Source organism: Gracilinanus agilis, chromosome 1 (assembly GCF_016433145.1).
Source record: "Gracilinanus agilis isolate LMUSP501 chromosome 1, AgileGrace, whole genome shotgun sequence".
In the NCBI taxonomy this organism is placed as follows: domain Eukaryota; kingdom Metazoa; phylum Chordata; class Mammalia; order Didelphimorphia; family Didelphidae; genus Gracilinanus; species Gracilinanus agilis.
This window is the reverse complement of record NC_058130.1, coordinates 617,034,415-617,062,217: the sequence shown is the minus strand read 5'-3', so window position 1 is coordinate 617,062,217 and position 27,803 is coordinate 617,034,415. Positions and strand designations below refer to the sequence as shown.

General features: G+C 35.0%; 1 protein-coding gene across 1 annotated transcript; it reads right to left on the bottom strand.

Annotated features, from left to right (window-relative positions):
• Positions 1-256: 256 nt before the first annotated feature.
• On the bottom strand, positions 257-27,070 carry FAM217A (family with sequence similarity 217 member A). The gene is made up of 7 exons (XM_044683732.1): positions 26,601-27,070; positions 25,047-25,152; positions 23,172-23,256; positions 23,033-23,046; positions 22,095-22,166; positions 21,936-22,006; positions 257-1,730 (listed from the first exon to the last, which is right to left on the bottom strand). Exons 1-7 carry the CDS (start codon positions 27,068-27,070, stop codon positions 518-520), a joined length of 2,031 nt encoding a protein of 676 aa, XP_044539667.1. The 3' UTR covers positions 257-517.
• Positions 27,071-27,803: the final 733 nt, after the last annotated feature.

The following is a 27,803-nucleotide window of genomic DNA, read 5'->3' as shown; positions in this document are numbered from 1 at the left end:
ACTTGAAATCCATTAATAAAAAATAGGCAAAGGAAAGGTTTGAGAAAAGAGAAAAAAGAGAATGGTCGATGATGGTAGGGTGCTACCAGAAACTGCAATTATTATGACATCAGTATATATTGCATATGATATCCTTTTTCAATCATAAATTAGTATCCCAATGAAATTAATAACTACAGAATTAAAGTCAATTATCTAATTTATTGATGTTTGATGTTAAGTACACCAGAAAAGTCACAAAGAAAGGACAGTCTTTAGAATTTGGTTTCCTCAATGAAATGTTTCTTGGTGATGAAACACAAAAGGTTTATCAAATCTGTCATCAGAAAAACTCCCAGATTTATATGAAGCACAAAGTAGTAATTTTCACAAGAATTACTTCATATCACTTCAAGTAATCTTTGGGGTTTTGTTTTTGTTTTGTAATACCTGTAACTGGGAGTAATACATCAGATTTCAACTGGTATGGTGGGCTAGGTTTACTCCCAATGAGAATAATGACAGGAAAAAAAAAAGGTTATTTTTGGTCAATGTGTGAGCACTTCTCACATTTAGCTGTAAGTGAAGGAGATAAACAATGCCTCTTCTGAACATGGAATGGTCTATTTATAGCTATAGTTTTCCGATAAAGTTTTTTTTTGCTTCTTGATGTCTCAGGCAAACAAAGAGATAGGGAAGATAAAGGTAGTGGAGACTTTGGCTGCACACATCTTGTTGAAACCATTTTAACCAATGGATGAGTTGTTTGAGTAATGGAATGGCTCGAAGTAGGTCTAGATGAAACTTCTTGGCATGGACTTAAAGAGGGTCCTTTGGGAATTTTTAAATCATCATAAGTTGCAATGATTTGCTTTGTGGTAGATGAGCTTCTGATAGATGGTGGCCTGGAATTCCACTTATATTTGCCAGCATTGTTCCAACTGCATTTTGAAGTATTGTGTTCAAGTTTGCAAGAATTAGAGTTGTTTTTTCTTTTTTCTCTACCTTTATCTACACAAGCTGTCTGAAGAGGCAGAGATTCAGGATATCTTGATGGTTTTTGTTTTGATGAAGCTTTGGATGAACTGGGTCGTTCAGTAGTGACTGGAGTAGAGCAGTTGGCTGGTATCTTTAGCTTCTCCTTTTGTATAGTCAGGTGTTGTATTCTTTCCATTTCTAATAAACGACTTATCAACTGCTCAATGGAGCTTTCTATAGGATCTAATGCTAATTTCCAATTTTCAGATTTTGAGAGGGCCAGTTTGTGTAAGTCTAGAGTATTAAAAGGTGGAGGGAGAAAATCAGGATATGAAAATACTTCACTTGGCTGTTCCAACAAAGATTCTTCAAAATCTTCTATTACTTCTGGCTTTAAGTTCAGGTCCACTTTTTTAAAATAAGTGAATATTGTATCATTTACTTTTTCATTTTCTGATAAATCACTTTCATCAGTTAGATTTTCTTCCATGCTGCTGTTCCCATATTTCATATTCCAATTTGAAGCAGATAAAGTTTCATCATTGTTGCATTCTATAGCTGGATATGAATTATTCTCAGCCTCACGTCTATCTTTACAAAAGTCTCCATCAGCATAAGGCCAGCAGAGACTTAATGGCATCTGTTGTTGTAGTGCAGTGTAAGAACCAGCTTGTTTATCAACAGAAGCACCTGTTAGTGAGTGGTTCAGAGTGAAGAGCCTTAGAGGATTATTTACCTTAAAGCCAATTTCCATCGGAGATTTTTGGAAATCCCTTTAAAAATAATTAATATTAGATTTATTTACTAGAGTTAGAATGCTATAGTATAGAACATAGTAATATGAAAAAGCAACAAAAGTTAAAGACTGACTGACATCAATTCTGAATGTCATATACACATAGAACCATAGAGAAATGTTAACTTTCAGAATCTTGATAACTAAACTAAATAAGTATTCTGGTTCATCTTGACATCAAGTTGTACTTCGGACATATTTTTATTTAAAGGCCAAGATTCATTATTTTGCATAAATATGTAAAGTAAAATTATTCTTTTCAATTATAATTACCAAATCTGATATCCAAGGCATGGTAAATTATTTTTAAATTAACGAATTTAAACATATCCTGGTTTAGGATAAATTAATACCAAAAGTCGATTTATACCCAGGAAACCACGTAACCAGACATAACATCCTATCTACTGATGTTTGCACATAATAATAATAATAGCTCACATTTATATAGTGCTCTAAGATTTACAAATCCCATGAGGTAGAGGATATAACTATTATTATCCCCATTTTTCCAATGAGGACCCTGAGCCTCAAAGAAGTAGCTTGCCTAACTTCACATAGCTAGTAAGTATTAATGTTGAAACTAGAACTAGGTCTTATTCCAAAACTTGTGTCTTTTTCACAATACCAAAGCTTCCTTTGTAAAAATGTCAGCTATATTTATCAGGAATAATACTGCATTTCAAAATCTGAATTCCGGTCCAATTATGAAGGTCCCCTAGAGATTCTCCTCTGCTCCCAGACCTTCCAATTTCACGAACTTAATTTTTTGTTGTTCACTGACACAACACACAGTGTCCATATTACATCCACTCATATTATCTGGCTTCCCTAGACTTACAGAATGTTAAGAACTTGGAAGGTATACCAGAGATCATGTAGTATACTCCCTAAGATAGGAATTCCCAAATAATAACCCTGACAAGTGATCAACTAATTTGGGCTTAAAGAGTTCCTCCTCCTAAAACAACTCATTCCACTTTTAGATAGCTCTGGTCATAAGGAAGATTTTCCATATATTGAGCAGAAACTTGCCTCTCCATAATTTCATTTATTGAATCTTGTTCTGTATTCTGGGGCCACATAACACAAGTCTATTTCTTCTACAAGCCTTTCAAATACCTGAATCTTCTCACTAGGCTTATATGACATAGTTTTTAATACATCCCCAACCTCATCATCCTTCTTTAAAGTCCTTGTGACAGTCCTCCCAAGATATGAGTGAGAACTGAAAAATCTATAGATGTGATCTAGTCAAGACTTTAACCATCTCTGGAACACAGAAAAGACTTGCATCTGCTCCTTTGTGCAAGCTATTATTTTTCCCTCCAGAATCCAGAATTCCCTCTTTTTACTCACTGAGTCTCCATCCTTCAAAATCTGCATTCTAGAAAGCATTCTAGAAGGCATTCCCTAATTAATCTTCCTTATTTCTTATGTGATATATATAATATATATGTATATATATATTTATAAAAAAGAACATGCACAGAAAATGGTCTTGAAAATACTTTAAAAGCATTATATTCTACCCTATATGGTATGGCATATGCTACATATGGTCAGATGTATGTAACAAAGTATACTTGAGTGCTGAGCATATGTAGCACATAAGAAATAAGAGAAGATTAATTATGGAATATTTTCTAGAATACATAGAGTGATTTCTGGGGGTATAAGCCCCACCCCCAATTCTACTCTGTATATATGTCAAAAAAACTTCTTGGCAAAAATACTATTACATCACTATTGGTGACTAAGAGTAAAGGGGCTTCATAAGAAAGGCAGATGTGGGAAGTAAAAAGCTTCTTGAGAAAACTATCTGAGAAGGATGTATACTAGAACATAAATTACAACAAGAATGATGAGTCAACACACACTGATAAAATATGTTTTACTTTATTTGATGGCTTTCACTTGAAATGCAGGCAGGGAGCCAGAAAGCAGCAATTTGATCTTTTTCTAATCTCCAACATAGCTTTTAAAACTTTTTTATCGGTCTTAATCTTCTTCACTAGCCTCAATTTATTCTGAAATGTATTGCTTCAGATACTATTCTTTTTTTTCTCTTTCAGATACTATTCTTATGGGGCCATAATAATTTTTCAGGTTCAAATTCCTTTACCTATACCTGCTACCACTTTCTTGTCTTTTTAAGAATATAAGTTGGTTCATGAAATAAGAATATAAAAATAATGACAGTCCAATATTCAAAGCAGTCTATGCCCAAAAAAGAACCAGTAATGAAATCCATAGCTTTAGTTATCTATAAAGAATACAACTAGAAACCCTAATGCAAGGAGTCAAATTCAAACCTACTTATTTTATCCTTAAAATTCAGTGGGATTAGATTTATTACTGGAATTACACCTATGGAAGATAATAAACTTCTGTAGTTATATACCCAAACTAGTACAATGCTTTCTTTGCCCATTGTGGGCACTGATGAATTGAATACCTAATTTGAAAGGAGTAAAACAAAAGGAATAGTAAAGTAACGTTATACATTAGGATGATTTCCACAATGAGAAAATCCAGGAACTGGAGAAAAGAGATATGGTGGAGAACATCTGTGTGAAGTTCAAGAGAAAGAAATAGAAATACTATTGTGGGAGTACACTACAGACCCCTTGGAATAATAGAAATAGACAAGGAATTCAGGAAACATAACAAACCTGGCACTGAGCTAGCATATTTTAGTGATGGAAAATTTAATTAAGTATACATCTGCTAGAGCATTCACTTCACAAAAAGCAGAAAATTAATGGTAATTTAATTATTCAAAATGTAGAGGAAGAAATACAAGAAAGTACAATGCTGAATTTCAATCAGAAGAATAAGGAAGATTTGATTACTGATATCAAAATCATAGTAACTTTCAAAGGAAACTGACTACCCCATCTTAGAAACAGTGATGGAGAAGAGGAAAACTAGACATATTCTGACATTTATCTTTGATTACAAAAAAACATATTTGGAAATAACTTAGAAGAAAGATAAGACAGACCTAATACTCAAAGATTAGAAACTCAAGAGCAGTCTACTACAAGAGCAAATGTATATAGATGGTAAATTCTAAAATCAATTCATTTTTTTTAAAAAACACATGATGGTAGCAGGAGCAAGTAAGGATTTTGAGTAGTATACCATGGCCCCATAAGAATATAATCTAGAGCACTGAACTTCAGAATAAACTGAGGTTGGTGAGGAAGACAAAGCCAATAAAGGTTATGTTGGAGACTAGAAGATCAAAGAAAAGCGAAGACAGCAAATGAGTGGGTGGGACAATGACAGTGGTGAGGAAGACTATTCTTTTTACAACCAAAGAAAAAGAATAAAAATTATTAACCTGAAGTTGAAAATCAAGATAAGAGAGATGGTAAGAGTACACCTAAGGTTCAAATCCGGCCTCAGACTCTTCCCAGCTGTGTGACCCTGGGCAAGTCACTCGACCCCCATTGCCCACCCTTACCACTCTCTTCCACCTAGGAGCCAATACACAGAAGTTAAGGGTTTAAAAAATTAAAATTAAAAATAAAAGAGTGCACCTAAACAACTTTAAATGAATTCAAGTCACCAGTCCCTGATATTTATAATTATATATAATATTGAAGGACCTGATAGATATGATTGCTGAACCACTGCTGGTGATCTCTGTATCCATTATGATTTTATAGCATAAAAGGCATCTTGGCTAATTTTACAGATAAGAAACTGAGGCATAGAGAGCTCATAGTCACAAAGTAGAAGCAACAAGATTTGAATTTGGGTCTGCTAACTCAAAATTCAGCATTCTTTATGCTATACCAAAAAGCCTATACTTTCTAGAGCAGTGATGGGCAAACTTTCTAAAGAGGGGGCCCAAAGGAAAGAAAATGCTCATCTTTCAGTCTGTTTCTAAAGCAGCTCTTTCGAAATTTCATGGAATTGTAAGCTACTCATTGTATTTGTCAGATTAGGAATAATGTCAGGTGGCCAGATAGAACATTTCAGGGGGCCGCATCTGGCCTTCAGGCCATAGTTTGCCCATCATTGGTCTAGAGTGATCTTTGAAAGGTTGTGAAAAATCCTTTTTTTGCAGAGGTAGGGTACTACTGGTATGAAGTCACAGTATATATTTTCTCATCATTTTAAAATTCACAAATCAGAATGACTAAAACAAAAAAGTACTCTTCATGTGGTATTTAGTATCTGTCTGATAATCAGTCTGTATAACATCTTCTTTCCCAACTTGAAAAATCATGAAGCCTTGCTTTTTAAGCATGTGAGCTGAAAGAATCAATGTATAAGATCCTGTTGAAATTCAATTTTGCTCAAATCCAGCACTTACCAGAGGGCTTGCCACATAGCTTTTAATAAATGTTTACTGATTGAACAATTGACTAAAATTCAACTATAAAGTATTATGATGTCCTTTTTTAAGCCTGACCAACTCTGATTTCTAAGAATAAGAAACATCCACATGGCTCTACAATGATCGAGTTGTCCCAATTAAGCAGAGATGTTGTCATTTCTGTACATCTCATTTTAAATTGAAAGCTATAACCAAGGAGTATTTGCAACTTGATATATGAACACCAATATATTTTAATGGGAAAAAATTATATAGACTGATTTTGCTGAATTGCTTTTAAAAATTATTATTAGGGATTGCTCATTGGGTAAAGGAATAGAGAGGAATACATATATTTTTATACACATATACACACATAAACACATATATAAATATAAAAGTAGGGAAGAATAATACATAAAGGTGATATAAAAACAAGAGATAATACCACTCTTATTTTGAAGCAGGACTCGAACCTTATCTAAGACTACAGGATTGAAGGTAACTATTGACTAAGAGACAATGATATTGAATCAACTTTATACCATCCTATGTACAGTTTGAGGAAATGCCATGTATTAAATAAATAAGGTATAAAGCAGTGATTCCCAAAGTGGGTGCCACCGCCCCTGGTGGGTGCTGCAGCGATCCAGGGGGCGGTGATGGCCACAGGTGCATTTATCTTTCCTATTAACTGCTATTAAAATTTTTAAAAATGTGATTTCCAGGGGGCTAAGTAATATTTTTTCTGGAAAGGGGGTGGTAGGCCAAAAAAGTTTGAGAACCACTGGTATAAAGGAATAAAGACAAAGTGGCAGCTGAACTGTGTGAACTGTCTGAAACTATGGAGCAATTAAAGATCTTTAAAGAAATACTATCTAAGACTAGTTTTTGAAACTAGTTACTTAACCTCCATTCTCTTACTAATGAACAGGATTGATGAAGAGGTTAAAAGCTGAGAAAAGTTTGGACTAAGGATGACTTTAAAGCCCTGCTAAGATGGAGGTGGTAGTAACTCCACAATGACCCATGCTTTTCTGGCATCATATACTCAGTGGTATAGATAGCATTAGTCAGACATAGTGCCAAATGTCATTTTACTAGCACTGTTACAAGGAATTCAATATGCAAAGTTACAATACTTTTCAAGAGTCTAGTCCTGACCACTAAGGACAAAAAAAAAAAAATCTGACCTTAGAAAGTTATGCAAGTGAAAGGAAAAATCAAAATATGAGTTCAGAAGAGGACAATTACACCAAAAGGAAAACATATGAAATTTCAAAGGAAAGTGTGAAAGGATGTTAGGCCCCAAATAAACCCCTGGAAGAACTTGAAAAGAAGTTTAAAAACAAGAGAACTAACAGAAAAACACAACAGCTTGGAGGAAATTCACTGAAGAAATCAACTCCCTAAAATTCAGAATAGAACAAGAGGAAATGGAGACACAAAAATACACTAATGAAAATAACTCACTATGGAACAGACCAAATGAAATGGAGATAAAAACAAACAAACACTGAAGAAACAACTCTTTAAAGAGTAGGATTAGCCAAATGGAAAAGGAAACAATAGGATGAGTTCAGAAAAACCTGGAAAAACTTATATGAACTGATGCAAAATGAAGTGAACAGAACCAGTAGAACAGTGGTTCCCAAACTTTTTTGGCCTACTGCCCCCTTTCCAGAAAAAAAATATTATTTAGCACCCCTGGAAATTAATTTTTTTAAAAATTTAATAGCAATTAATAGGAATGATAAATGCACCTGTGGCCATCACTGCCCCCCTGGATCACTGCAGCACCCACCATGGGGTGGTGGTGCCCACTTTGGGAATCACTGCAGTAGAGCAATGTATAATTTAACAGAAATATGATGATCAACTGTGAAGGACTAAACCATTATCAATAGAGTAAATTCCCAATTCAAGGGACTTGTAATGAAAGTGTTATACCCAATCAAAGAAGGAACTATTGGAGTCTGAGTACAGATCAAAGCATGCCATCTTCCACTTTATTTCCTGAGATTTTTATTATTTGTAGGTTATGTGTTTTCTATCACAACAAGAGCAATATGGAAATATATACTGCATAAAAGTTCTAGTATAATCTAAATCAGATCATTTATTGCCTTGAGAAGGGGGGGTTGGGAAAAGAAGGGTGGGAAAAAATCTAAACCCTAAAATGTCAGGAAATAATTGTCAAAAATTGTTTCTACATATAACTGAAAAAATAAATTAGAAAAAAGAAAGATTTTTAAAATTAAGTTAAACTTCTGAGGAAGGATAGGGAGAGAAGGATAAATAGTGAGAAAAATAGGATGGAGGGAAATACATAACTAGTAATTATAATCCAGAATGTGAATGAATAAAAGTACTCACAAAACAGGAATAGATAGCAAAATGGATCAAAAACCAAAATCTGACAATCTGTTGCTTGCAAGGAACATATTTTAAAAATGAGATACACACATAAAGTAAAAATGAAGGGCTAAAGTGGAATTTATTATACTTCAGTCAATTAAAAAAAAGCAAGGGTAACATCACGATCTCAAAGTTAATGCTAAAAAAGATTTAATTTAAAAAGATGAACAGAAATTATATTATGTTAAAAGGTACCACAGATAATGACATAATGTCAATATTAAGCATATATGTAACAAATGCTATAGTATCTACATTTTTAAAGGAAAAGCTAAATGAATTATTGGTGCAAAGAAATAGCAAAACTATAATTGTGAGGGACTTCAACCTTTTCCTTTTGGAACTAGATAAATCTAACAAAAATAAATTTTTAAAAGTTAAGGTGATGAATGGAATCTTAGATAAGCTAGAGTTGATCAATATTTGGAAAGAAATTAATAGCAAAAGCCAGGAATATATCTTTCTTTTAGCAATACTTGGTACATTTACAAAAACTAACCCTATATTAGGGCATAAAACTTTACAGTTAAATACAGAAAAGCAGAAATATTAAATACATTCTTTTCACAATACAATAAAATTACATTTAGTAAGAGATGATAGAAACACATTAAAAATTAATTGGAAACTAAATAACCTAATTTTAATGAATGAGTAGGTTAAAGAACAAATCATAGAACCAATGAATAATTTTACTAAAGATAATGGTAATAATGAAACAATGCATCAAAATTTATGGGGTACAGCAAAAGCAATAATTAGAAGAAAATTCAGATGTCTAAATGGCTTAGCGATAAAACAGAGAGGAGGCAGGTAGGAGGCTCAATGGATTGAGAGTCAGGCCGAGAGACTGGAGGTCTTAGATTCAAATCTGGCCTTAGACACTTCCTAGCTGTATGACCCTGGGCAAGTCACTTAACCCTTATTGTCTAGCCCTTACCACTCTCTTCTTCCTTAGAATCCTTAGAACCAATAAATAGTATTGATTCTAAGACAGAAGGTAAGAGTTCTAAAAAAGATAAAAAATAAAACAGAGAAAGAATAGATATATGAATTGGGTATGGAATTTTTTTAAAATTTAAAAGGACAAATTAAAAATCTTTAAATAACTCCAAATTTGAAACTTTAAAAATTAAAGGTGAAATTAACAAACTGAATGTAAGAAAATAATTGAATTAATAAATAAAACTTTCAGTTGATCTTATGAAAAAAAAACACAATAAAATAGACAAACCACTGACTTTAAAAAGAAAACAACCAAATCACTAGTATCAAAAAGGAAAAGTGAATATACTACAAATCAAAATGAAATAAAACTAATTAGTTATCTTGCTCAATTATATGCCAATAAATTTAACAATTTAAGAGAAATGAAAGAATGCTTACAAAAAATATAAACTGCCTAGACTAACAGAAGAACTAGAATACCTAAATAAACCTATTTTAGAAAAAGAAATTGAACAGGTTTTGAATAAGCTTCAGAAAAAAATCAAAATCATATAGATTTACAAGTAAATTCTATCAAACATTTAAAGATCAACTAATTCAAATATTAAATAAATTATTTGAATAATGTAGATAAAGAAATCCTACCAAACTCCTCCTATAAAACAAATACAATGCTGATACCTAAAGCCAGGAAAAGCAAAAACAAAGAAAATTATAGACCAGTTTCACTAATGAATATGTATGCAAAAATCCTAAATAAAATATTAGTTAAGAGACTACAAAAATATTAGAACTAAAATTATATATTGTGACCAAGTGGGATTTATACCAGGAATACAGGAGTGACTTAACAGTAAGGAAATTATTAACATATTATAGTATTATATTAATACATATTAATATATTATAATAAAAGTTATAATAATATATTAATATATAAGAAACAAAATAACAAAAGTCACATTATATCAATAGCTGCAGAAAAAACTTTTGACAAAATATAACACATCCTATTTTTAAAAAACTGAAAACATAGGTATGACTGGATTTTTCTATTAAATTTTTAAAGTATCTACCTAAAACCATAAGCAAACATTACTGGTGATAGGGATAAGTTAGAAGCCTTCCCAATAAGATCAGGAGTGGAACAAGAATATCCATTATCACCATTATTATTCAATATTGCATTAAAATTCTAGTGTGGATACTATCCAATATGATTCTAATGGATCTTGTCTCTGATGCCCTTTTTGTTATTAGATGTGCCTTAGTTTCTAGATCTTGGTGAGGAACATCAGGATTAAACTGATAAAATAATGACCTATATACCCTGGAAGTAATCTTGCAATTGTATGTTCCTACCCAAGAACAGTTCAGACTAGGCCCCTGAGTGATCCCTGAGTTCTGTAGATAATTCCAAGGCTATCTTCTTCCATGTTATCAAAGTTATATAATGATCTACATTCTAAGCTGTTGACAAACAGTTCCTGTTTCTAGGCAAAAGTTACCATCTTTTTGTCCAATCCCAGGGACCCTTTCCCAATCTTTCTTAAGTCTATAAGACCTATAACCTCCTCCTCCTCCTCCTCCCCAGGCTTGCTTCCATTCCAGCCCTGGCACACTTATCTTTGTTTTTTCTTTCTCTTTTTCTTCTTTCTTTCTTTCCTTCTCTTTCCCTTACTTTTTGTCTTAGAATCAATACTGCTTATTGGTTCCAAGGCAGAAGAGAGGTAAGGGCTAGGCAATGGAGGGGGTTAAGTGACTTGCCCAGGGTCACACAGCTAGGAAATGTCTGAAGCCAGATTTGAACCTAGGACCTCCTGTCTCTAAGTCTGGCTCTCAATCCACTGAGCAACCCAGCTGCCCCCTTGTTTTCTCATTCTTAAAGGAAATTAAAAAATATGCTGAACACATTGTGGTTCTTTGGTTTTTAGGCCTGAAAAGTATAACCATGTGGCTTTCTGGTTTTCAGGGGAATAATTACACTGTTTCTATCTGTTTTTTAAGGATTGACAGTAATTGGTGGCCAGTAATGTGATCAGAAAGCCCCTCCTGCTTTCCAGGATCTAGTTGAGGTATGGTACCTATATAGGCTTTTGGTTTGTGGACCCCTCTGGGGTTTCTTCATTAGGACATTAGGAGGTATAGGTAAGAGCTCTTCATTATTTCTGCATAAGGATCCTTTAGTTTTAAAGATGAGTAAAAATAACCCTCATAGATGCTAGCCACAAGGAAGGACTTTGATCAGGACAAAATTAATTATTTAGACAAAGCCAGCTCCAAAATTAAGTTCCCTGAATGGAATATCTTTTAAAATAGGCTCATGTAAAACTGTAATATTTTATCTGTCTGTTTCTGTGTTGTTTCAGCCTGTAGGAATAGCTTAAACCTTTCTCCAAACAGAAGAGGTGGTACATAAGACAAGTAGTTTTGGGAGGGTGTTAACCATTGTCTGTTTCTGTGTATCTGCACATTTAGTCTGTCTATTTTCAGAGAATTGTGTACACAAAATTAAAATTTAGAAGGAAAAAAATCTGTATATGATCTTTGTTTTTAGAACTCTTTCTGTCTCACCTGGAAGAGGAGGAAGAAGGGAGAAAGGTAAGTGAAATAAAAATTACTCTTGAATTGGTATGTTTTGAAATCAGAAATTATGCTGCAAATTATATGGTATTTGAATTCTTAAGAACTATCTTCTTGCCTCCCAAAAGAAAGAAATTTGGTTCAATAAACAAATGGAACTGTACATGATACTCATTTAGGGACTTCTTGTATTCTTGCAAAGAATTTCCAGAACTTAAAGAGCATTTTTTAGAATTTTGGGGTCTTCCATCTCTTAGCAAATAGCAAAACTAAAAGTAATTAAAAAGTTTAATAGTCAATATTGGACCTTTAAGAATGAAAGCTTAAAGTTGGTTGTTTTTTTTTTAAAACCCTTACCTTCCATCTTGGAGGCAATACTGTGATTTGGCTCCGAGTGTTAAGGGTAAGCAATGGGGGTCAAGTGACTTGCCCAGGGTCACACAGCTGGGAAGTGTCTGAGGCCAGATTTGAACCTAAGACCTCCTCCTGTCTCTAGGCTGGGCTCTCAATCCACTGAGCCACTGAACTGCCCCCTCAAGCTTAAAGTTTTAGTAAGTTATGTTTAAAGGATTTTCTTCATCTCTCCCTCTATCTTCTTAAGAGACAAGAAAGCAAGATTTCTAAGTAGACCAGAACTGACAAGAGTCAGTGAGCCAGAGCTGAAGATTCTGTTACCAGGGAAACTAGGAGAAGATAAGGAAGGAACACTGGCAGTTGGGGCTTTTTGCCTCTGGATCTTGAGAGAGCAGGAGGTCTGTCTCTACTACTGGCAGTTGGGTAGTAGAAACTGACTGAAGGAGTTCTCAGGTGGTGGCTATCAATTATTTAGGAAGATAGGTAGTGACTCAATTTTAGATAGTGTAGGGTTAGATAGGCTGGTGTTTGCCAGGCAAGAAGAACCTGTCCTCAGAAGACAGAAGTAGGTTATTAGAAAATTTTAGTTAGTATTAGGAAGTTAGGTATAGTCATAGGGTATTAATAGGCTATTAGAATAATAATCTCTCTTTCCTCCCTTTCTTTTTTCTGTCTATGTACTTCTCAAATTAAACTGTTTTATACAACTGTATAAAACTCCTACTTTGCTGAACTCCTACTTTTAACCCTTACAATCCATAATTCTGTTTAGTGACATTGTATACGAATATCATGAGGGAATTGAGTTTGATCTTTAGTTTAAAGATAAAAATTTTTTTGGTTAGTATGAAATGCTATTAGAATAAGAATGGTTTGAAGGAAATTTGAACTTTGAGAAATTTGGAACTTCATGTACTGGAAACTACAGTATTAAGAATCACATTTTGATTTAAAGATAAATAGGGAGAAACTATAAAGAGCTAGGACAACCCTCAAAGCAAGGAGTCCCTTTGTGGTATTTGAAACTTTGCTGTTAGTAATTGTAAACCTAGATCTGAACCAAATTTAAATGTGCTTTTAAATGGGATAATTGGGGTAGATTAAAACTAATACATGAGTGCCACTTTTGGCTTTTTGGCAACAAGAAAAATACTGGTTGTAACATTAGTAATTGATATGGTGATTATGAACTACTTAACATAAAGTTTGATATATAATAATCATTGTATACTTCTTGTTATTTCATTGACTGGATATAAAAATCTCACACTGGATAATTCTGTATAGTTTTCAATGTGAGTGGTACAAAAGGCATATATCAGGGATTTTGTTAATTATGTGTTATTATGAGAAGTTAACCTGTTTACCAATTTCTACTCTGGATAAAATTAATGTATGACATAAATTTGATAAAGCACTGTGTTAGATGCAGTTTTAAATAGTAAATTCTTTTTAAAATTTTCTGGGTTATTGATTACACTGTTATAGCTTTAATCACTAAAGGAATGATGTAAATTATTTAGAATACCTCAACTGTAAATGTAAATGAATATTGTTTTTACTGTGCAACTGAATTCTTAGAGATCCTTTCCTTGATTTTAGAACCTTGGAAACATTTAACTAAGCATATTTTAAAAGGAAAAATAATAGTGAAGATTGAAATATTAATAGTAAAAGCAAACAGAAAAAGGTATGACAAGTGCTGGATCAGAACATGGAGGAAACAAGTTGTTAAAAGACTTCAAAGTTCATTAGAAAGTTGAGAGGCTTCTAGATTAAAACCCACAGAGGGATAATGTTTGCATGTTTTATAAATGCTAAAAAGTTTTGAGCTAATGTTAATTTGCTTTCAAGCAACTAAGAGCATTTCCCCATCTTCCAACATCAGAATAGCAGATTTATGGTTAATCAGCTAGGAGATGAAGGTCAACTCACTGATTATAGAGAGACAGATTTGGGAGTGGTAATAGTAAAAGTTTCAGAAGAAGAAAATTAGACCTGCACTTAAATACTGCCTGGCCATTATTAATCCTTTCCTGGTTCGCAGAAAGAGAAAAAGTATGCAAACTGAAAGAACTCTGAGATATCTGCTCACACCTATCAGATTGGCTAAAATGATAAAGGGGAAAATGACAAATGTTAGAGGGATAAAGAAAATTTAGGACATTAATACACTATTGGTGAAACTGTGAACTGATCCAACCATTTTGGAGAACAATCCAGAATTATGCCCAAAGAGTTATAAAATTATGACCCAACAATATACCACTATTAGACCAAGGTGATCAAGGAAAAAGGAAAAGAACTTATATGTTCTACAATATTTATAATAGTTTCTTTTGTGATGGCAAAGAACTAGAAATTGAAGAGATGCCCATCAATTTGGGAACAGATAAATAAATTTAGGTATATAACTGTGATGGAATACCACTGTGTTATAAGAAACAATTGTGAAGAGTGAATCAAACACTCTTTGTCTATCAATCAGTGACTTTTAAGTTAATCAATCAAAAACTTAAGTACCCCTACTTAGTACCTTAACAGTCACTAAGTATGAGAGTTCACAAGTCACTTGCTAGAGTGGATGACAACTCCAGAGGCCACTGCCACCACCACCACTACCCACCCTCTACCCTCCCCCCACCCCTCTCACCCTGGCAGTGCTAGGCAAATTGAAAGACTATAAAAAGTCTTGAATGTCCTGTCTAAGGGACTTATCCTTTGGAGTTCCTCTTTGGAGTCTCTTCTCCTTGGGAATTCTTGTTTGGAGGATGGCTCCTTGGGGCTTTTGGACTTCAACTTTGACTTGGAGCTTTGGGCCATTCAACTGGAGTTTTCAGCTTCAGGACTTCGACTTTTGGCTTTGGAGTTTCTTGGAGTCAGGGATTTTCTTGTTGGATTCACTGCTGCCTCAGTGAGCTCAGCTCACAAGGGTTTTTCTGCATTGGGACTTTGCCTGGATCCTGCCTGGCTTGCTGGTGAATGACTAGGATTCCCACAAGGAGATTGGAACTCTGTTGGGGAGCAAGCTTCACTTCACTGGATTAGCATTTAGGGTAGGGTAGGCTAGGCAATCTCCTTACCTCTTTCTCTTCCATATTTCCGTCTTTTTACTAATATTCCAATCAAAATTGCTAAAAGCTGCTAATAATAGTTTTTCTGACTTAAGGAATAATAATCAGCGACCACTTTTTTATAACTCTCTTATTTAGTCAAAATCCCAATTTAACCATTATACAATGAACAAGTTGATTTTAGAAAAAACATGGAAAGATTTGTATGAAAGTAATGAAGAGACAAAAAGCAGAACCAAGAGAATGTTGTATACATAAAGTAACAGTAATATGCTCAGTTCCAGAGAAAGAATAAACCATTCAAACATACTGAATGGAGATATATATATATATATATAAAACTTAATTGTAACAAAAAATTATAACAAAAAAAATTAAATTAAATCTTTTTAAAAAGAGATCACTGGTAATTTGGGGGAATAGTTGCAATCAAGAGGAGATCAGATGAAAGATTTTAAGAGGTTGAGAAACGAAAAAAAGAAATTGGGAGTAACAAGTATAAATGGCTTTTGCTATAAATTTAAAGAGGAGATATATTGGACAACAGTTTAAGGGGAACAGTACATTAAGGACTTTTTGAGTGAAGATTGGCATGTTTGTAAGCAACAAGGAGAGATTCAAGAGGGGGAATGACTGAGAAAGGAGTTGGGAGGAGAAAAAATCAAGACAACAAGTATAGTAAGTGGCTTTGTTAGGTAGAAGACTCTTGAGCAAAGGAATAAACAATATTCTGATTTAGTGTTAATAATGTTAAGGGTTATTAAGGGGATAATGTTAAAGGGTTCTAAGATGGCAAATGGGGAAGAGGATTCCAACGGATTCATGACAAGAAAGGTTATCCATCACCATAGAAGGTACTAACAGAATTTCAGAGCAGACTCATGCATACCATTCTTCACTCTATTTTTAATCTATGAATTTTTCTCTATTAAACAGTTTGTGTCTTGCTTCACAACAAGACAAACATGGAAACATGTATTGTATGATCATATGTACAACCTATATCATATTACCTGTCTTTTTGAGGAAGGGGGAGGGACTGTAAGAGGGAGGAAGAAGACATGAATTGCAAAATGTCAGAAAATGATTGTATCAATGTGATCTGGAAAAAATTAAAAGAAAAAACAAGTGGCGAGAGGAGTCAAGGTTTTAGATTTGGCAAAGCACAAGCAACAAATGATGGAGAGGACAAGGGATTCAATGGTATAGAACAATGTAACATTAAGCTACTTAATAGAGTAGATTATGAAGGAAAGAAAAGTGAAACCAGAATAGAGCAATAACCTGGGAGAGTAATAAGGGATGGAAGAATTAAGAAATAGTGAAGAATGTACAATTAAACGGTTATGGTTAGGTAGAAAAAAATTCAAGCGTTCTTAATTAGAGAAATAGACTTTTCTTGTGTGTGAATGAGGTGGAGGGGAAGTATAGGACATAGGAATTGAAGGGTTGACAAACTTGGAGGTCAGAAGTAACATCAACATATATACAGAAGTCCTGAAGTCATCAATAAGGGAAGGTGGTAGGATGGAAAGGAAGATAGAGCACAAAGGGAAAAGATCCAAAACAAAGGAAAGTTTGTCAATAACAGAACCGTGATTCCAGAAAGCAAGATGAAGAGAAGAGAGAGGTAGGTAGGGACTTGGCAGAATTGAGGTATATGGGGATGAGAGAATGGAGAATAAGAGAGGGCTAGTTCTTTCTTAGGAATCCTAGGATTCCACATGGCATGAACTAGGGAGAGGAAGTAGGATTTTACTAATCATAGGATATAGATGTCATACTTTGTTCCTAGACCTCTCAACCCTCAAGTCCTTTGAAAGACAGAAAACAGGAGCATTTCTCTTTCAAACACTAGAGAAGGAAGATTTGGCCTGTCAGTGGATGGTAGGCTCTTCTTGTAGATGAGGTCCCAGCACTTGAACCTTTGAGCTTGGGCTAGATCCTAAAAGCAAAGACCAAAGTCCAAGGTTTTGGAGGTCTTAGAGATGATTTGCATTCATTTTTCTCCTAAACTATAGTCTACCAACTGTCAACTAACTGGATGTGATAAAAATGACTGAAAGGCATTTCAAACTTGATATATCTTTCCTCTAAAAGCTACTACTCTTCCAAATTTCCTTATTTCTATTAGAGGAATTACTATCCTTTCACCTAGGTTTACAACTTTAGTGTCATCCCTGACTCTTCTACTTCATATCCCATCAATAACTTCTTCCTCCACATCATCTCTTTAATCTATTTTCCAATCTCTACTTAGATTACCAGAATTCTCATCATGTCTTGACTGGACTAATGTAGTTATATAGTAATTGGTCTCCCTGCCATATCTTTACTCTCTCAAACCTATCCTCCACAGAATTAATTTATGTACTTTGCCAATTTCTGAGGTATTTTGTGAGCTCAGGCTGCACACTGAACAACAGGCTCAGGATCCAGTTCAAGTGGCCTAAAATATACCTCCTTTCCTCATGCATGTGAACTGAGACAGGATAGCACTAGACTCCAAGGTGGCAGTTGGGTGGAAAGAGATAAAAGAAACTGTTCATTATATAAATGACACTATCCTGACTGCCCTAAGGATGATTCACTTGAGCAAAAGTCACTGATCTAAAATCTTCAATGGCTTCCCCTCTATACTTTTTCAAGGTTTGTGCTTCCTGACACAAATCCCTTATCCAGGTACAATCCTCTCATTGTTCTGAGATCTTGAAGCTTTCCTCAGCAAACAGAAGTTTCCCTGGCACTGACACCTGGCAAGAGTACTAATGGGCAAAAGCAGTCTTACTCAAATTGCAGAAGAAATAATTTCCTTACAAGTAATATGTTGTTCAAACTAGAACAGGCTGCTTTAAGAGATGGTAGAATTACATCCTTTCCTCCTTCTTCAGTGGAGGTCTTCAAGTTGGATAACTACTTATTAGGAATGTTGAAGAATTCCTGTTCTAGTAAGGGATGTACTAGATGCTCTTTGAGGTTCCTTCCAAATCTAAGATTCTGTGAATTTTTAAATTCTGTTCTGTTAATGTGACATAATCTTTAATAATTTATAGTCTAGTTACTCAAATTTAAATGATAGTCAATTACTTTACTAGATTATGCAAATTAATTCTATTGCTAAAAAGTACAGTAATAACAACAGAATTAGGTTCTGATCACTAGAAGATCAAATCTTCCCTTCTACTTGGTCTCCAGAAAATAATGTCTAAGTTTTGATTCAAACAGCCTGATTTTCCACAGAATTAATGTTTTATAAAATAATCAAGTAGCTAGGAGTTTGGTATTGTTCACTTGTTTTAAAAAAGTCTGCTTTACAGAATTTTTTAGTTAATAGAGCAAGTAGGGAATTTATTTTACAAAACTCAAGACAATTAAAAGCTAACAAGACATAATGAAAAGAATGTTAGACTTGAGACAAAAATTCACATCTTGCTTCAGATACTTATAAACTATGTAACAATAGTCAAGTCAGTTTAGTTTCTCACATCTCAGTTTTTCCTCACCTGTAAAAAGGGATAATGCATGCTTGCCACATGAAGTTGTGCAGATAACACTTTGCAAGTGACATAGAACTCTTCAAATGAGTTACAATTGATAAACTAGAGGGTTGATAAAATCATATTATATGAAAAAAATCTTCTGATAAGGTACATCAATCTAGTCAGTCAGAAAGGAGGCTGAGTTTCAAAAGTAAAGAGATCCTTAAGCATGGAAAGAAATTACAGATTTAAAAAAAGGGCAAGAGTCTAGATGAAGTGTGGTGCTGAAACATTCTGAAATTGTTTTGAAAATAAAATGAACATGCTATGGAGCTGGATAACATCCTTTTTCTTTGCCAAAATTTTTCACTTCAATTTAATTTGGAGATTAGTTCTGTGGGAGCATACCTCTATGTTGTAATGGAAGACTATGCAAAGAAAGGATTTGTTTTGCAATTAAGAATGCATCTTTTACAAAAGATGAAAGACAAAAATAAAGAGCCTAGCTTTTACTTATCTTTTGAAAAGTATAAATTTTATTTATTATTTTAATTCTTTCTATGAGGCATATATTTGGATATCACTAATGCACATAGGGACAAGAATCATTACAAGTTGATTATCACAAGTTAGTAATAAAGGTTCCCTTGTCTGTCCCTGCGGAATTAAAATATACTCTTGAGAACTGTTTGAACAATCATTCAAATCATACTCAATATTGTTTGATCTGAAAGAAACAATTCATAAAAAAATGTTAACTGGATATACTTTTGAGTAAATTTAAAGTGTCTTAATGTAGGCAATTACAGATAAACATAATTAACCATCAGAAAAGCAACTAATTATAATCACTTCCCTCCTCCATTGCCATATACAAACACAATACTTCAATTATTATATCTGAAAAGGACTAGTTCAAATTAGAAGCTACATTTAAATTTTATACCTTATTTGTCCAGAATGAGAGATAAGGAAGCTCTTTTAAGAAGTAACTGAGATCCTTTAATCATGTTTCTAGTTATGCTATTATGTGATCTTAAACATGTATCGACAAACATTATAAAGTCTAAAAGGAAAGTCAAAAATTTATTTTTAAAAAAAGTAAAAAAGCAAAACGCATGCTCAGTTCTATCAAACAATAATGTTTCCAAAAATATTCAATCACCTACTAACTACTAGGATAGTATGCTATTATTTCATTTTTAAAGTAATACTGCTAGAAGTAATAAAGTGAAAGTAACAGGAAGTCTACATAACAGATTCTTGATATTAACATGGGAAATATGTAGTCATTTTGGCTTTTCTATTTACAAAGTTAGTTAGAAATACTGGTATTATATGAATTCATCATTTACCAATATTCAATGATACCATTTTCTTGTTGCTTATAAATTGAGCTTACCCTAACCTAATATATCCACATCAGATTTGTATGAAATTTTGAAAAAATTCATTTTTTATTGAAAAAGTTTAAATATTATTTTTATCTATTCATTTGGACACATAAGTCAGCTGCTATGTTGGTCTAATCTCAGAAAAACAAGAACTAAAGAGTCATTTAAAATATTCTATCAGGGTTAATTGTCTACTGCTATTAGGTGGGCAGGGGCCAAAGGGGGTAATTCTTAAGTTCTGACCTTTGCAATGAAATTTGTATTTCTGTAATATTCTATAATATTACAAAGTTAATTAAATTACACTATCTCAGAATAAAGTTCACCTTTGGGAAATTTCACTCCAGGACACTCAAAGACTCTTTACAATAAAAATTCTTATCCAACAATGAGTCTCATTGCCTTGGAAAAACCTTTCCTATTCCCTATCCTTTGGGCATACACACCACCAAACCTTTTAAGTGTCACCTAGAGTGATAAGTTCTAATATAAGAGGGAAAGAGTACTTATTACATATCACATTTTTTCAGGTAGTTCCAATTCTATCCATTGGCCACAAAGGAAAATAAATTATTTAGCTAGCTGTTAACTGTGGAGATGTTACTTCTTCAAAACCAATAATGAGATTCAAAATCAACCTTTTACCACCTAAAATTTTTGTCTTAAAATGCTAGAACATTTTTTCTTCTTTGCATATAAATATCTATGTACATATATATGTATATGTATACATGCAAAAGAATACAGATTAGTGTTCACAATGAGGAAGTTAATTCATGAGATATATTGTTTAAAACATTTTATATTTCTGGAAATAGAGATCTAAATAGTACCTTCATTTAATAGTACTTCTGTCTTGACAGGGTTCTTAAATGGTTTGATTTTCACAGGTCTTTCATACTAGAGTTAAACCACTTTGCTTTGGTAGTAAGACAGATAAACAAAATATCAGGTGTACTAACAATACATCCAGTAATGCCCAAGATTCAAAAGGAGGCAAAAAGTGAGTTGAAAAATGTAGGATACAGTGAAATAGCACAAATAGTCAATGACACAGTAGCCTAAGTGGCTAGTAGTATTGGTCAAAATGTGAAGGGGAGGGGAGAAGAGAAGACGTAGACCACAGCAGTGCAAGAAATCAAATCCTGTTACATACACATGAAAACATTATACTTGGTAATTAATTCTTATACGAGTTCACATATGGAGTATTTACATGACTTTCTTATAATTGAAAGGGACATTTTTCTTTGATGTCCTTTTGGAAAGAGAAAACTTGAGTCAGGAGATCAGAGTTTTGGTCTTGGAAAGCCCCAAATTCTATGAGCCTCAGTTTCCTCATCTGTAAAATGGGGGCAGCATCTACTTCATAGAATTATTTTAGAAAACATTCTCTTTGTACCTTAAAGTGCCTTATAAATATGAGCTATTATTTTTATCCATACCAAAATGCTTTCCTCCTTAAGCCAAAACTTTGTAAAGACTATAAATTCTTGAACTACATTACTGATCTTGAAGATTTCATACTTATTAGCTACCTCATCTGAAAAGTAAAGTAACTTCATTTGACTTAGCTTTGAATAATAAAACATCTCTTACCTATTCTCCATAGTTATTGCTTCATTATGAGGGTAGCTCCAGAACTGAAACATTCCTGGTTTACTATTATTCTGATAATAAAAAATTAATATTTTACAAAGAGCTAAAATATAAAATAAATTCAATCATATTCTTTAGCTTTTGTTTAATATATCTCACCTGAGATCTTTTTTGTGGGTTCTCCGACAAAGTAAGTTCTATCAGTTGTTCTAATGGAATTTCCAAATGATTCTATGAAGCAGAACAACATTTAAAAAATAAGAATAATAGAATATATCTCAGATCCCTATTCATGTTCTATTTAAGAAACACAGTAAAATCCTGAGATAGGGTCTTCCTTACATACACATAAATAATTCCTAGTAATTCTAGCAGAAATAATCAATATATGCTAAAAAGAAAAGTAGATCTGTTTTGTTGTCCTTTGTGTATTAAAACTTTTGCATATAAGTATCAATGAAATATTAACCAAGGAACTCTAAACAGATTTACAGTTGGCCTTCATTTTCTTTTTTTAAACCCTTGTACTTCGGTGTATTGTCTCATAGGTGGAAGAGTGGTAAGGGTGGGCAATGGGGGTCAAGTGACTTGCCCAGGGTCACACAGCTGGGAAGTGGCTGAAGCCGGGTTTGAACGTAGGACCTCCTGTCTCTAGGCCTGACTCTCACTCCACTGAGCTACCCAGCTGCCCAGGCCTTCATTTTTAAAACACTTTCATTTTAACATATTAATCAAAATGAAAAGGATAAAGTATTTTATAATCTCATAATGAATTATTGACAATAATCACAAACTACTTCATGGAATTTAGTTTGCTATTTTGAAAATAACTAGAAAATATGCTTGTTTTATTATAAATGCTAATTTCCTCTTATGAGATTATTGTACCTAATAAAAATTGAACAATCAATCAAGCCTGTGCTAAAATGACTAGTCTGCAGCCTCATTAAATCTATTAAAGGTTCTAACATGTAAGAATTCTGAAGAACTGAAATTTAAAGTTTAATATATTTAGACAAAACAATGTCTTAAAAGACACTTTTTATTAAAAATCTATTTTGTGTATTATTTAAAATTAAACTTATTAATATCCTTACCTTTTTCAGCTTACCTGAAAGAACATGTATGAAAAAATGACAGTTAGTCTTTATATAAGTCTGGTGGTACATTAAAAATAAACCCCCTTTAAAATTAGTTATTTTCTAAGAGAAGTTATATACATCTAGGATTGCTTACCACCTGCTGCACTCTCCCTTCCAGGTGGGAGGTTTTTACTTTCAAAAGTGAAGACATCTGATTCCAAATTCCAATGAGGTAAATTCTATAACAATATTTGTTTTAGAACAGACTTAACACCAAGTATTATCTTAATGTAATTCATATCATTCACTAAATACACCAACATAGAAACTATATATACTAGCAATTACTAACACATTTCAATACTTCCTTTGCCCTGAGATTATATACATTGTGGTTCAGTTCATTATTATAGTTGGGGAGCAGATAAATATCATTATCAATCCAATACAAACCTGAAACATTTGATGCAAGCTTTTAATCCAAAGGAAAGAGATAGGGACTGGGCCTGTGATTTCACTGATGTAGAGAACTTCCAGATGAAGAAACTCCTTCTACCAATGCAAATTGGCACCTTCTCTGCAATTTATAGTCTTAAAGAGTTGCCTAGAGCACTGAGAGGTTAAATGACTTGCCCAGGGTCACACAGCCAGAATAGGTCAAAGGTAGAACTTGAACCCAGGTCTTCCTAGTTCAGAAGCCAGCTCTTTCTTTCTCCACTATGCCACACTTCCTTTTAAGCCAAAGGAAAACAGGTTTTTAAAGGGGCTTATGTTTTAATTATCACAGCTGTATCACAAATAGTTTAATTTCCCTCAATACCTTGGCACGCACTTGCACATTCACTAAACCTTCTACATCTGGGGACCACTATCATATCTGAGATGCCACAAAATTCTTTTCCTGTTTAAAGCCCTGGCCATCAAAAAAATCACCACTGTTCCCATTACATTCAGTATTGGTCAGACCCTTACTAGTAGTGAACTCCATTACTTGAAAAAAACTTAGGAAAAGTTAAAAATGGAATCATAAAATTAAGAAAATTAAAGATACTTTCAAATCCTTGAAAAAGAGTAAAAATAAGTGGAATGATTCATTCTATTAAAGTGAGTAGTGAGATGTAACTTTTAAAAGCATACGGAAAATTATTTTATTAAAAAACTAGTACCAGTTGTCCTTATGTCCACTAAAGATGAATGGCATGAAAGTTTCAAAACAGGATAAAGCACTTAGGTTATTACAAGAAAAAAGTCTTGAAAGAAGAGTTGTTCAACAATGGAATGGAATACTACAGAAGGTTTATAGAGTTTCTTACTCTTTGAAAAAGGAGAAATGTTTCCATTTGGGAGAATACAAATATGATTATGACTTCTCAAAGTAACTTTCAACTTGGGGATTTTATTATTATTCTAGTGTACTACTGGCATGTGCAAAAGAAATCTTTATGTAAAGGGATCTTTGTGAGATGTGTTGTTGAGATTATATGGGAATCTTTTCAAGAGAACCCAGTTTTGCTTTCCATTAACAGTCAGAAGAGTTGGCTCATCAATCATCATATCCTATACTACATTGCATGAAGTCAACCAGACTGTATTATGGTAAATTAGGTCTTTAGGCCTCCTTGCAAGTAGGAACTACCTTAGACTTTTTTTTTTTTTTTAATATCCCTCACTGGGCTTATTACAATACTTTGCAAGTAATAAGTGCTCAAAAATTTTTTTGGCTAACTGATTTCTCAACTGACTTAAGTCCTTTGGTATGAAAAGTGAACAACAGCAAAAGAACTTTCACTACTTTGGTAAAGTTTTATTACAACTAGAAATAGGTTTAGACTATGAGAAAAACTGGCTTCTTTCCCCTTTTAGTCTTTGATTTCATTTGATTTACCAAATCCATCAAGTGGAAATTTGATTATACCTTCCAAATGTTCTGGGAAAGAAACAAAAAAGAATTCTTAACGGTAAGATTCAATTCCACTTGGCAATAGGAGCTGCTATTTCTACAAAGTATAAGTTACAAATGGTGTCATACCTCATGAGGGTTGTTTGACAAAGGAAGATGAGTGCCACAGATCCCACCAAACGAATTTCTTTTCCCCATTATGCTGAAGTTGCTCCTCTGTTTCCTCAAAATCCTCCTATACAAGTGCAGGACGGGTATATTTATGTAAGTGTTGTCTTACACATAAAATTAAAGCACAGGCTTTGCTACACAACTAAAAGAGGTTAAGAAATCTTAGGAAAGCTAACAGATGGGACACCAAGTGATACTGAAAAGAATCAGTCAAGTGAAAGATTAATAGCAGTTCAGAGACTGAAGATAGCTAGCTAGAAGCAGATAGGAAAGGTCAGGCCAAGAAAAGATAAAAAGGAAAGGGAAAGAAAATAAATTCTGGAAAAAGAGGAAAAACAGGGTGAATTAACTGGAACTGATAAAAATCATGTACTCTGCTTTCCTAAAGGCTATTATAATCTACATAGAATTAGAAATTATAAGCAGGGCAGGTACCACTTACTCAGTGCAATATGAAGGGTACTAAAGGTCCACCTGCCCTCTCCCCTTTCAGAATTCTAATAAAAAGCAATTTTATTCATGCTTATCATGCACTTATTATGACCTATTTTATAACGCAGTAATTTGTTACCTCCTAAACTGTAAACTCTCTACTAAATTGTTCTTTTGAGGTAGTTGGTAGAAGTGTTTATATTCTCATTTTACAGATGAGGAAACTGAGAATCATGAAAGGAAAATAAAATATCCAAGGTTACATACATATTGAGTAAGTGGTAAAGGACTAACCCAAGTTTCCTGAATCCTATATTTTGGCATTACTTTCATTATAGGGCCCAACTTTTACTCAGCCTCTCAGGAAGTAATCATGTCCTCTTTAATTAATTATACTCCTCCCAAAATACCTATTATGTTGCCTAGCACAATACATAAGGGAATGGATAAATGTTTGTGTTTCAAGAATTTCCTACCTTATCCTCTGTCACTATGCCAAAAGTTCCCAGCCTTCTTTAATGGTATTTTGTAAGTATGCCTAAAAATTGAGAAGGGCTAATAAATTTGGAATTAATGTGTAAATACTACAAGTGCCATACTGGTATGCCAGAGAGTTTTTTGTTCTTTTGTTTTTGATTAACTGTATAACAGTATCATCTAGCAGAAGGATCCAATGCATTGGAGTGGACCACTGGGGCAGGTTCCAATGCTAGAAGAAAAGATGAGGAAGAAAGGAAAAGTGAGGCAGGTTCAGAGCCTCAGGGATTGGGGGTGGGGGGAAATATAGGGAAAGGTCCAGGGAAATGCCTTGGACAAGAAAGAGGGAGTCATTCCTGGAGGAGATTGAGAATCCAATATTGCATGATCAAGTTTAGGGCTTCAAAGACAAGTCATCATGGGGCCTATCCTTGTCCCTGGCAATGACCTCCTGAGCCACCCCTGGTTAGGATGCTGCCTGAAAAATATGGGGTAATAGAAGTCTCTAAAGACTCTTCCCTCCTGGGCAGGCACTGAACATGAAGGCAGGGAAGTGGCTGGCTTGGAGAAAAGAAGGATTCTTGAGGGGCCAGCCCCTCTTACCCCACAGTGCCCTGTGCCCAGGAGCCTTCTCCCACTTCTTCTGCTGGTGGTCCTTCCGCTTGGGCACAGGCCCCTTCCAGGTGCACCACGAAGGCCCGGGGGCAGAAGTTCGGCTCCACTGGGGTCGCATCGCCATAGATGGACGTGTGGGCCCCACTGGCCCGCAGAGGCGCCCTTGCCGGGCCCGACCATGGGCGTGGGGTGGTGATCCTAGGATGGTGACGCGGTCGGGGCAAGGGCGGCGGCTCCCAAGGGGTTTCCTGAGCCCAAGTCACTTGGCAACCACAATTGCCCCCGGCCTCTTCCTCAGGGGCCCCGTTCCACCAGCACAGGGAGCATTCTTGAGGCCCAATCCAGGCCCCCGTTGCTGGCAGGCCGGCTATCACCGCCTCCGATGACTGCCGGAGCCGTGAGGTGAAAGGGCCGGGCCTGCGGCTAGGAGGATCCTCTGTGGCCCACTTCTGGTACATGTCGGCCGGCCGACGGCTGGAGAGCGGCCTAGCCAGCTCTCGAGGGCGAGGGAGGCACTGGGGCGCCTGCCGACTGCCCTGGCTGAGCCAGCCCTGCGTGAACGAAAGCCCGCCCCTGAGACCCCGTGACCCGGTGGCTCCTAGCCACAGGCTTCCTGACTACCTTATAGGCGCCCAGTCACAGTCACCGCCAGCTCTGTCAATCACCGTGGGCACCCAATCATCACGTGCTCCCAGTGACTGTGGGACTCCTCGATAGCACGGGCTCCTAGACACCACGTGCTCCCAGTCACCGCGGCTCCTGAACCACGTGCTCCTGATCACCCCAGGCTCGTGGTCAGGTGGGTTCCCAAGGCAAAGGATGGGCTTCCAATAGAGTCTGGTGTGTGTGCCAGGACACTAACGCTGTGCTCCCATTTACTGCCTACCCCCCACAACCTTTGCGTATCCAGGCACAGTGTGCTCCCCAGCATTCTGCTCCCAGCAACCTCTTAGATTCCCCAAACTCATGGGCTCTCCACTTCCAGCAACTCAGCCCTCAACAACTTTAGAGGCTGAGTCACTCCACAAGCTTTCAGCGAACCTTATTACGCTGTCAGTTGCCATCTTTTCTTCGCGGTGGCAGAGTTGCTACAGGGCTGAGCCTGGGGCTAGACAGACCCGAGTTTAAATTCAGCCCATATACTGGCAAGCTTTGGGTCCCTGGCCAAGTCACTTAACCTCTGTCTCGGGT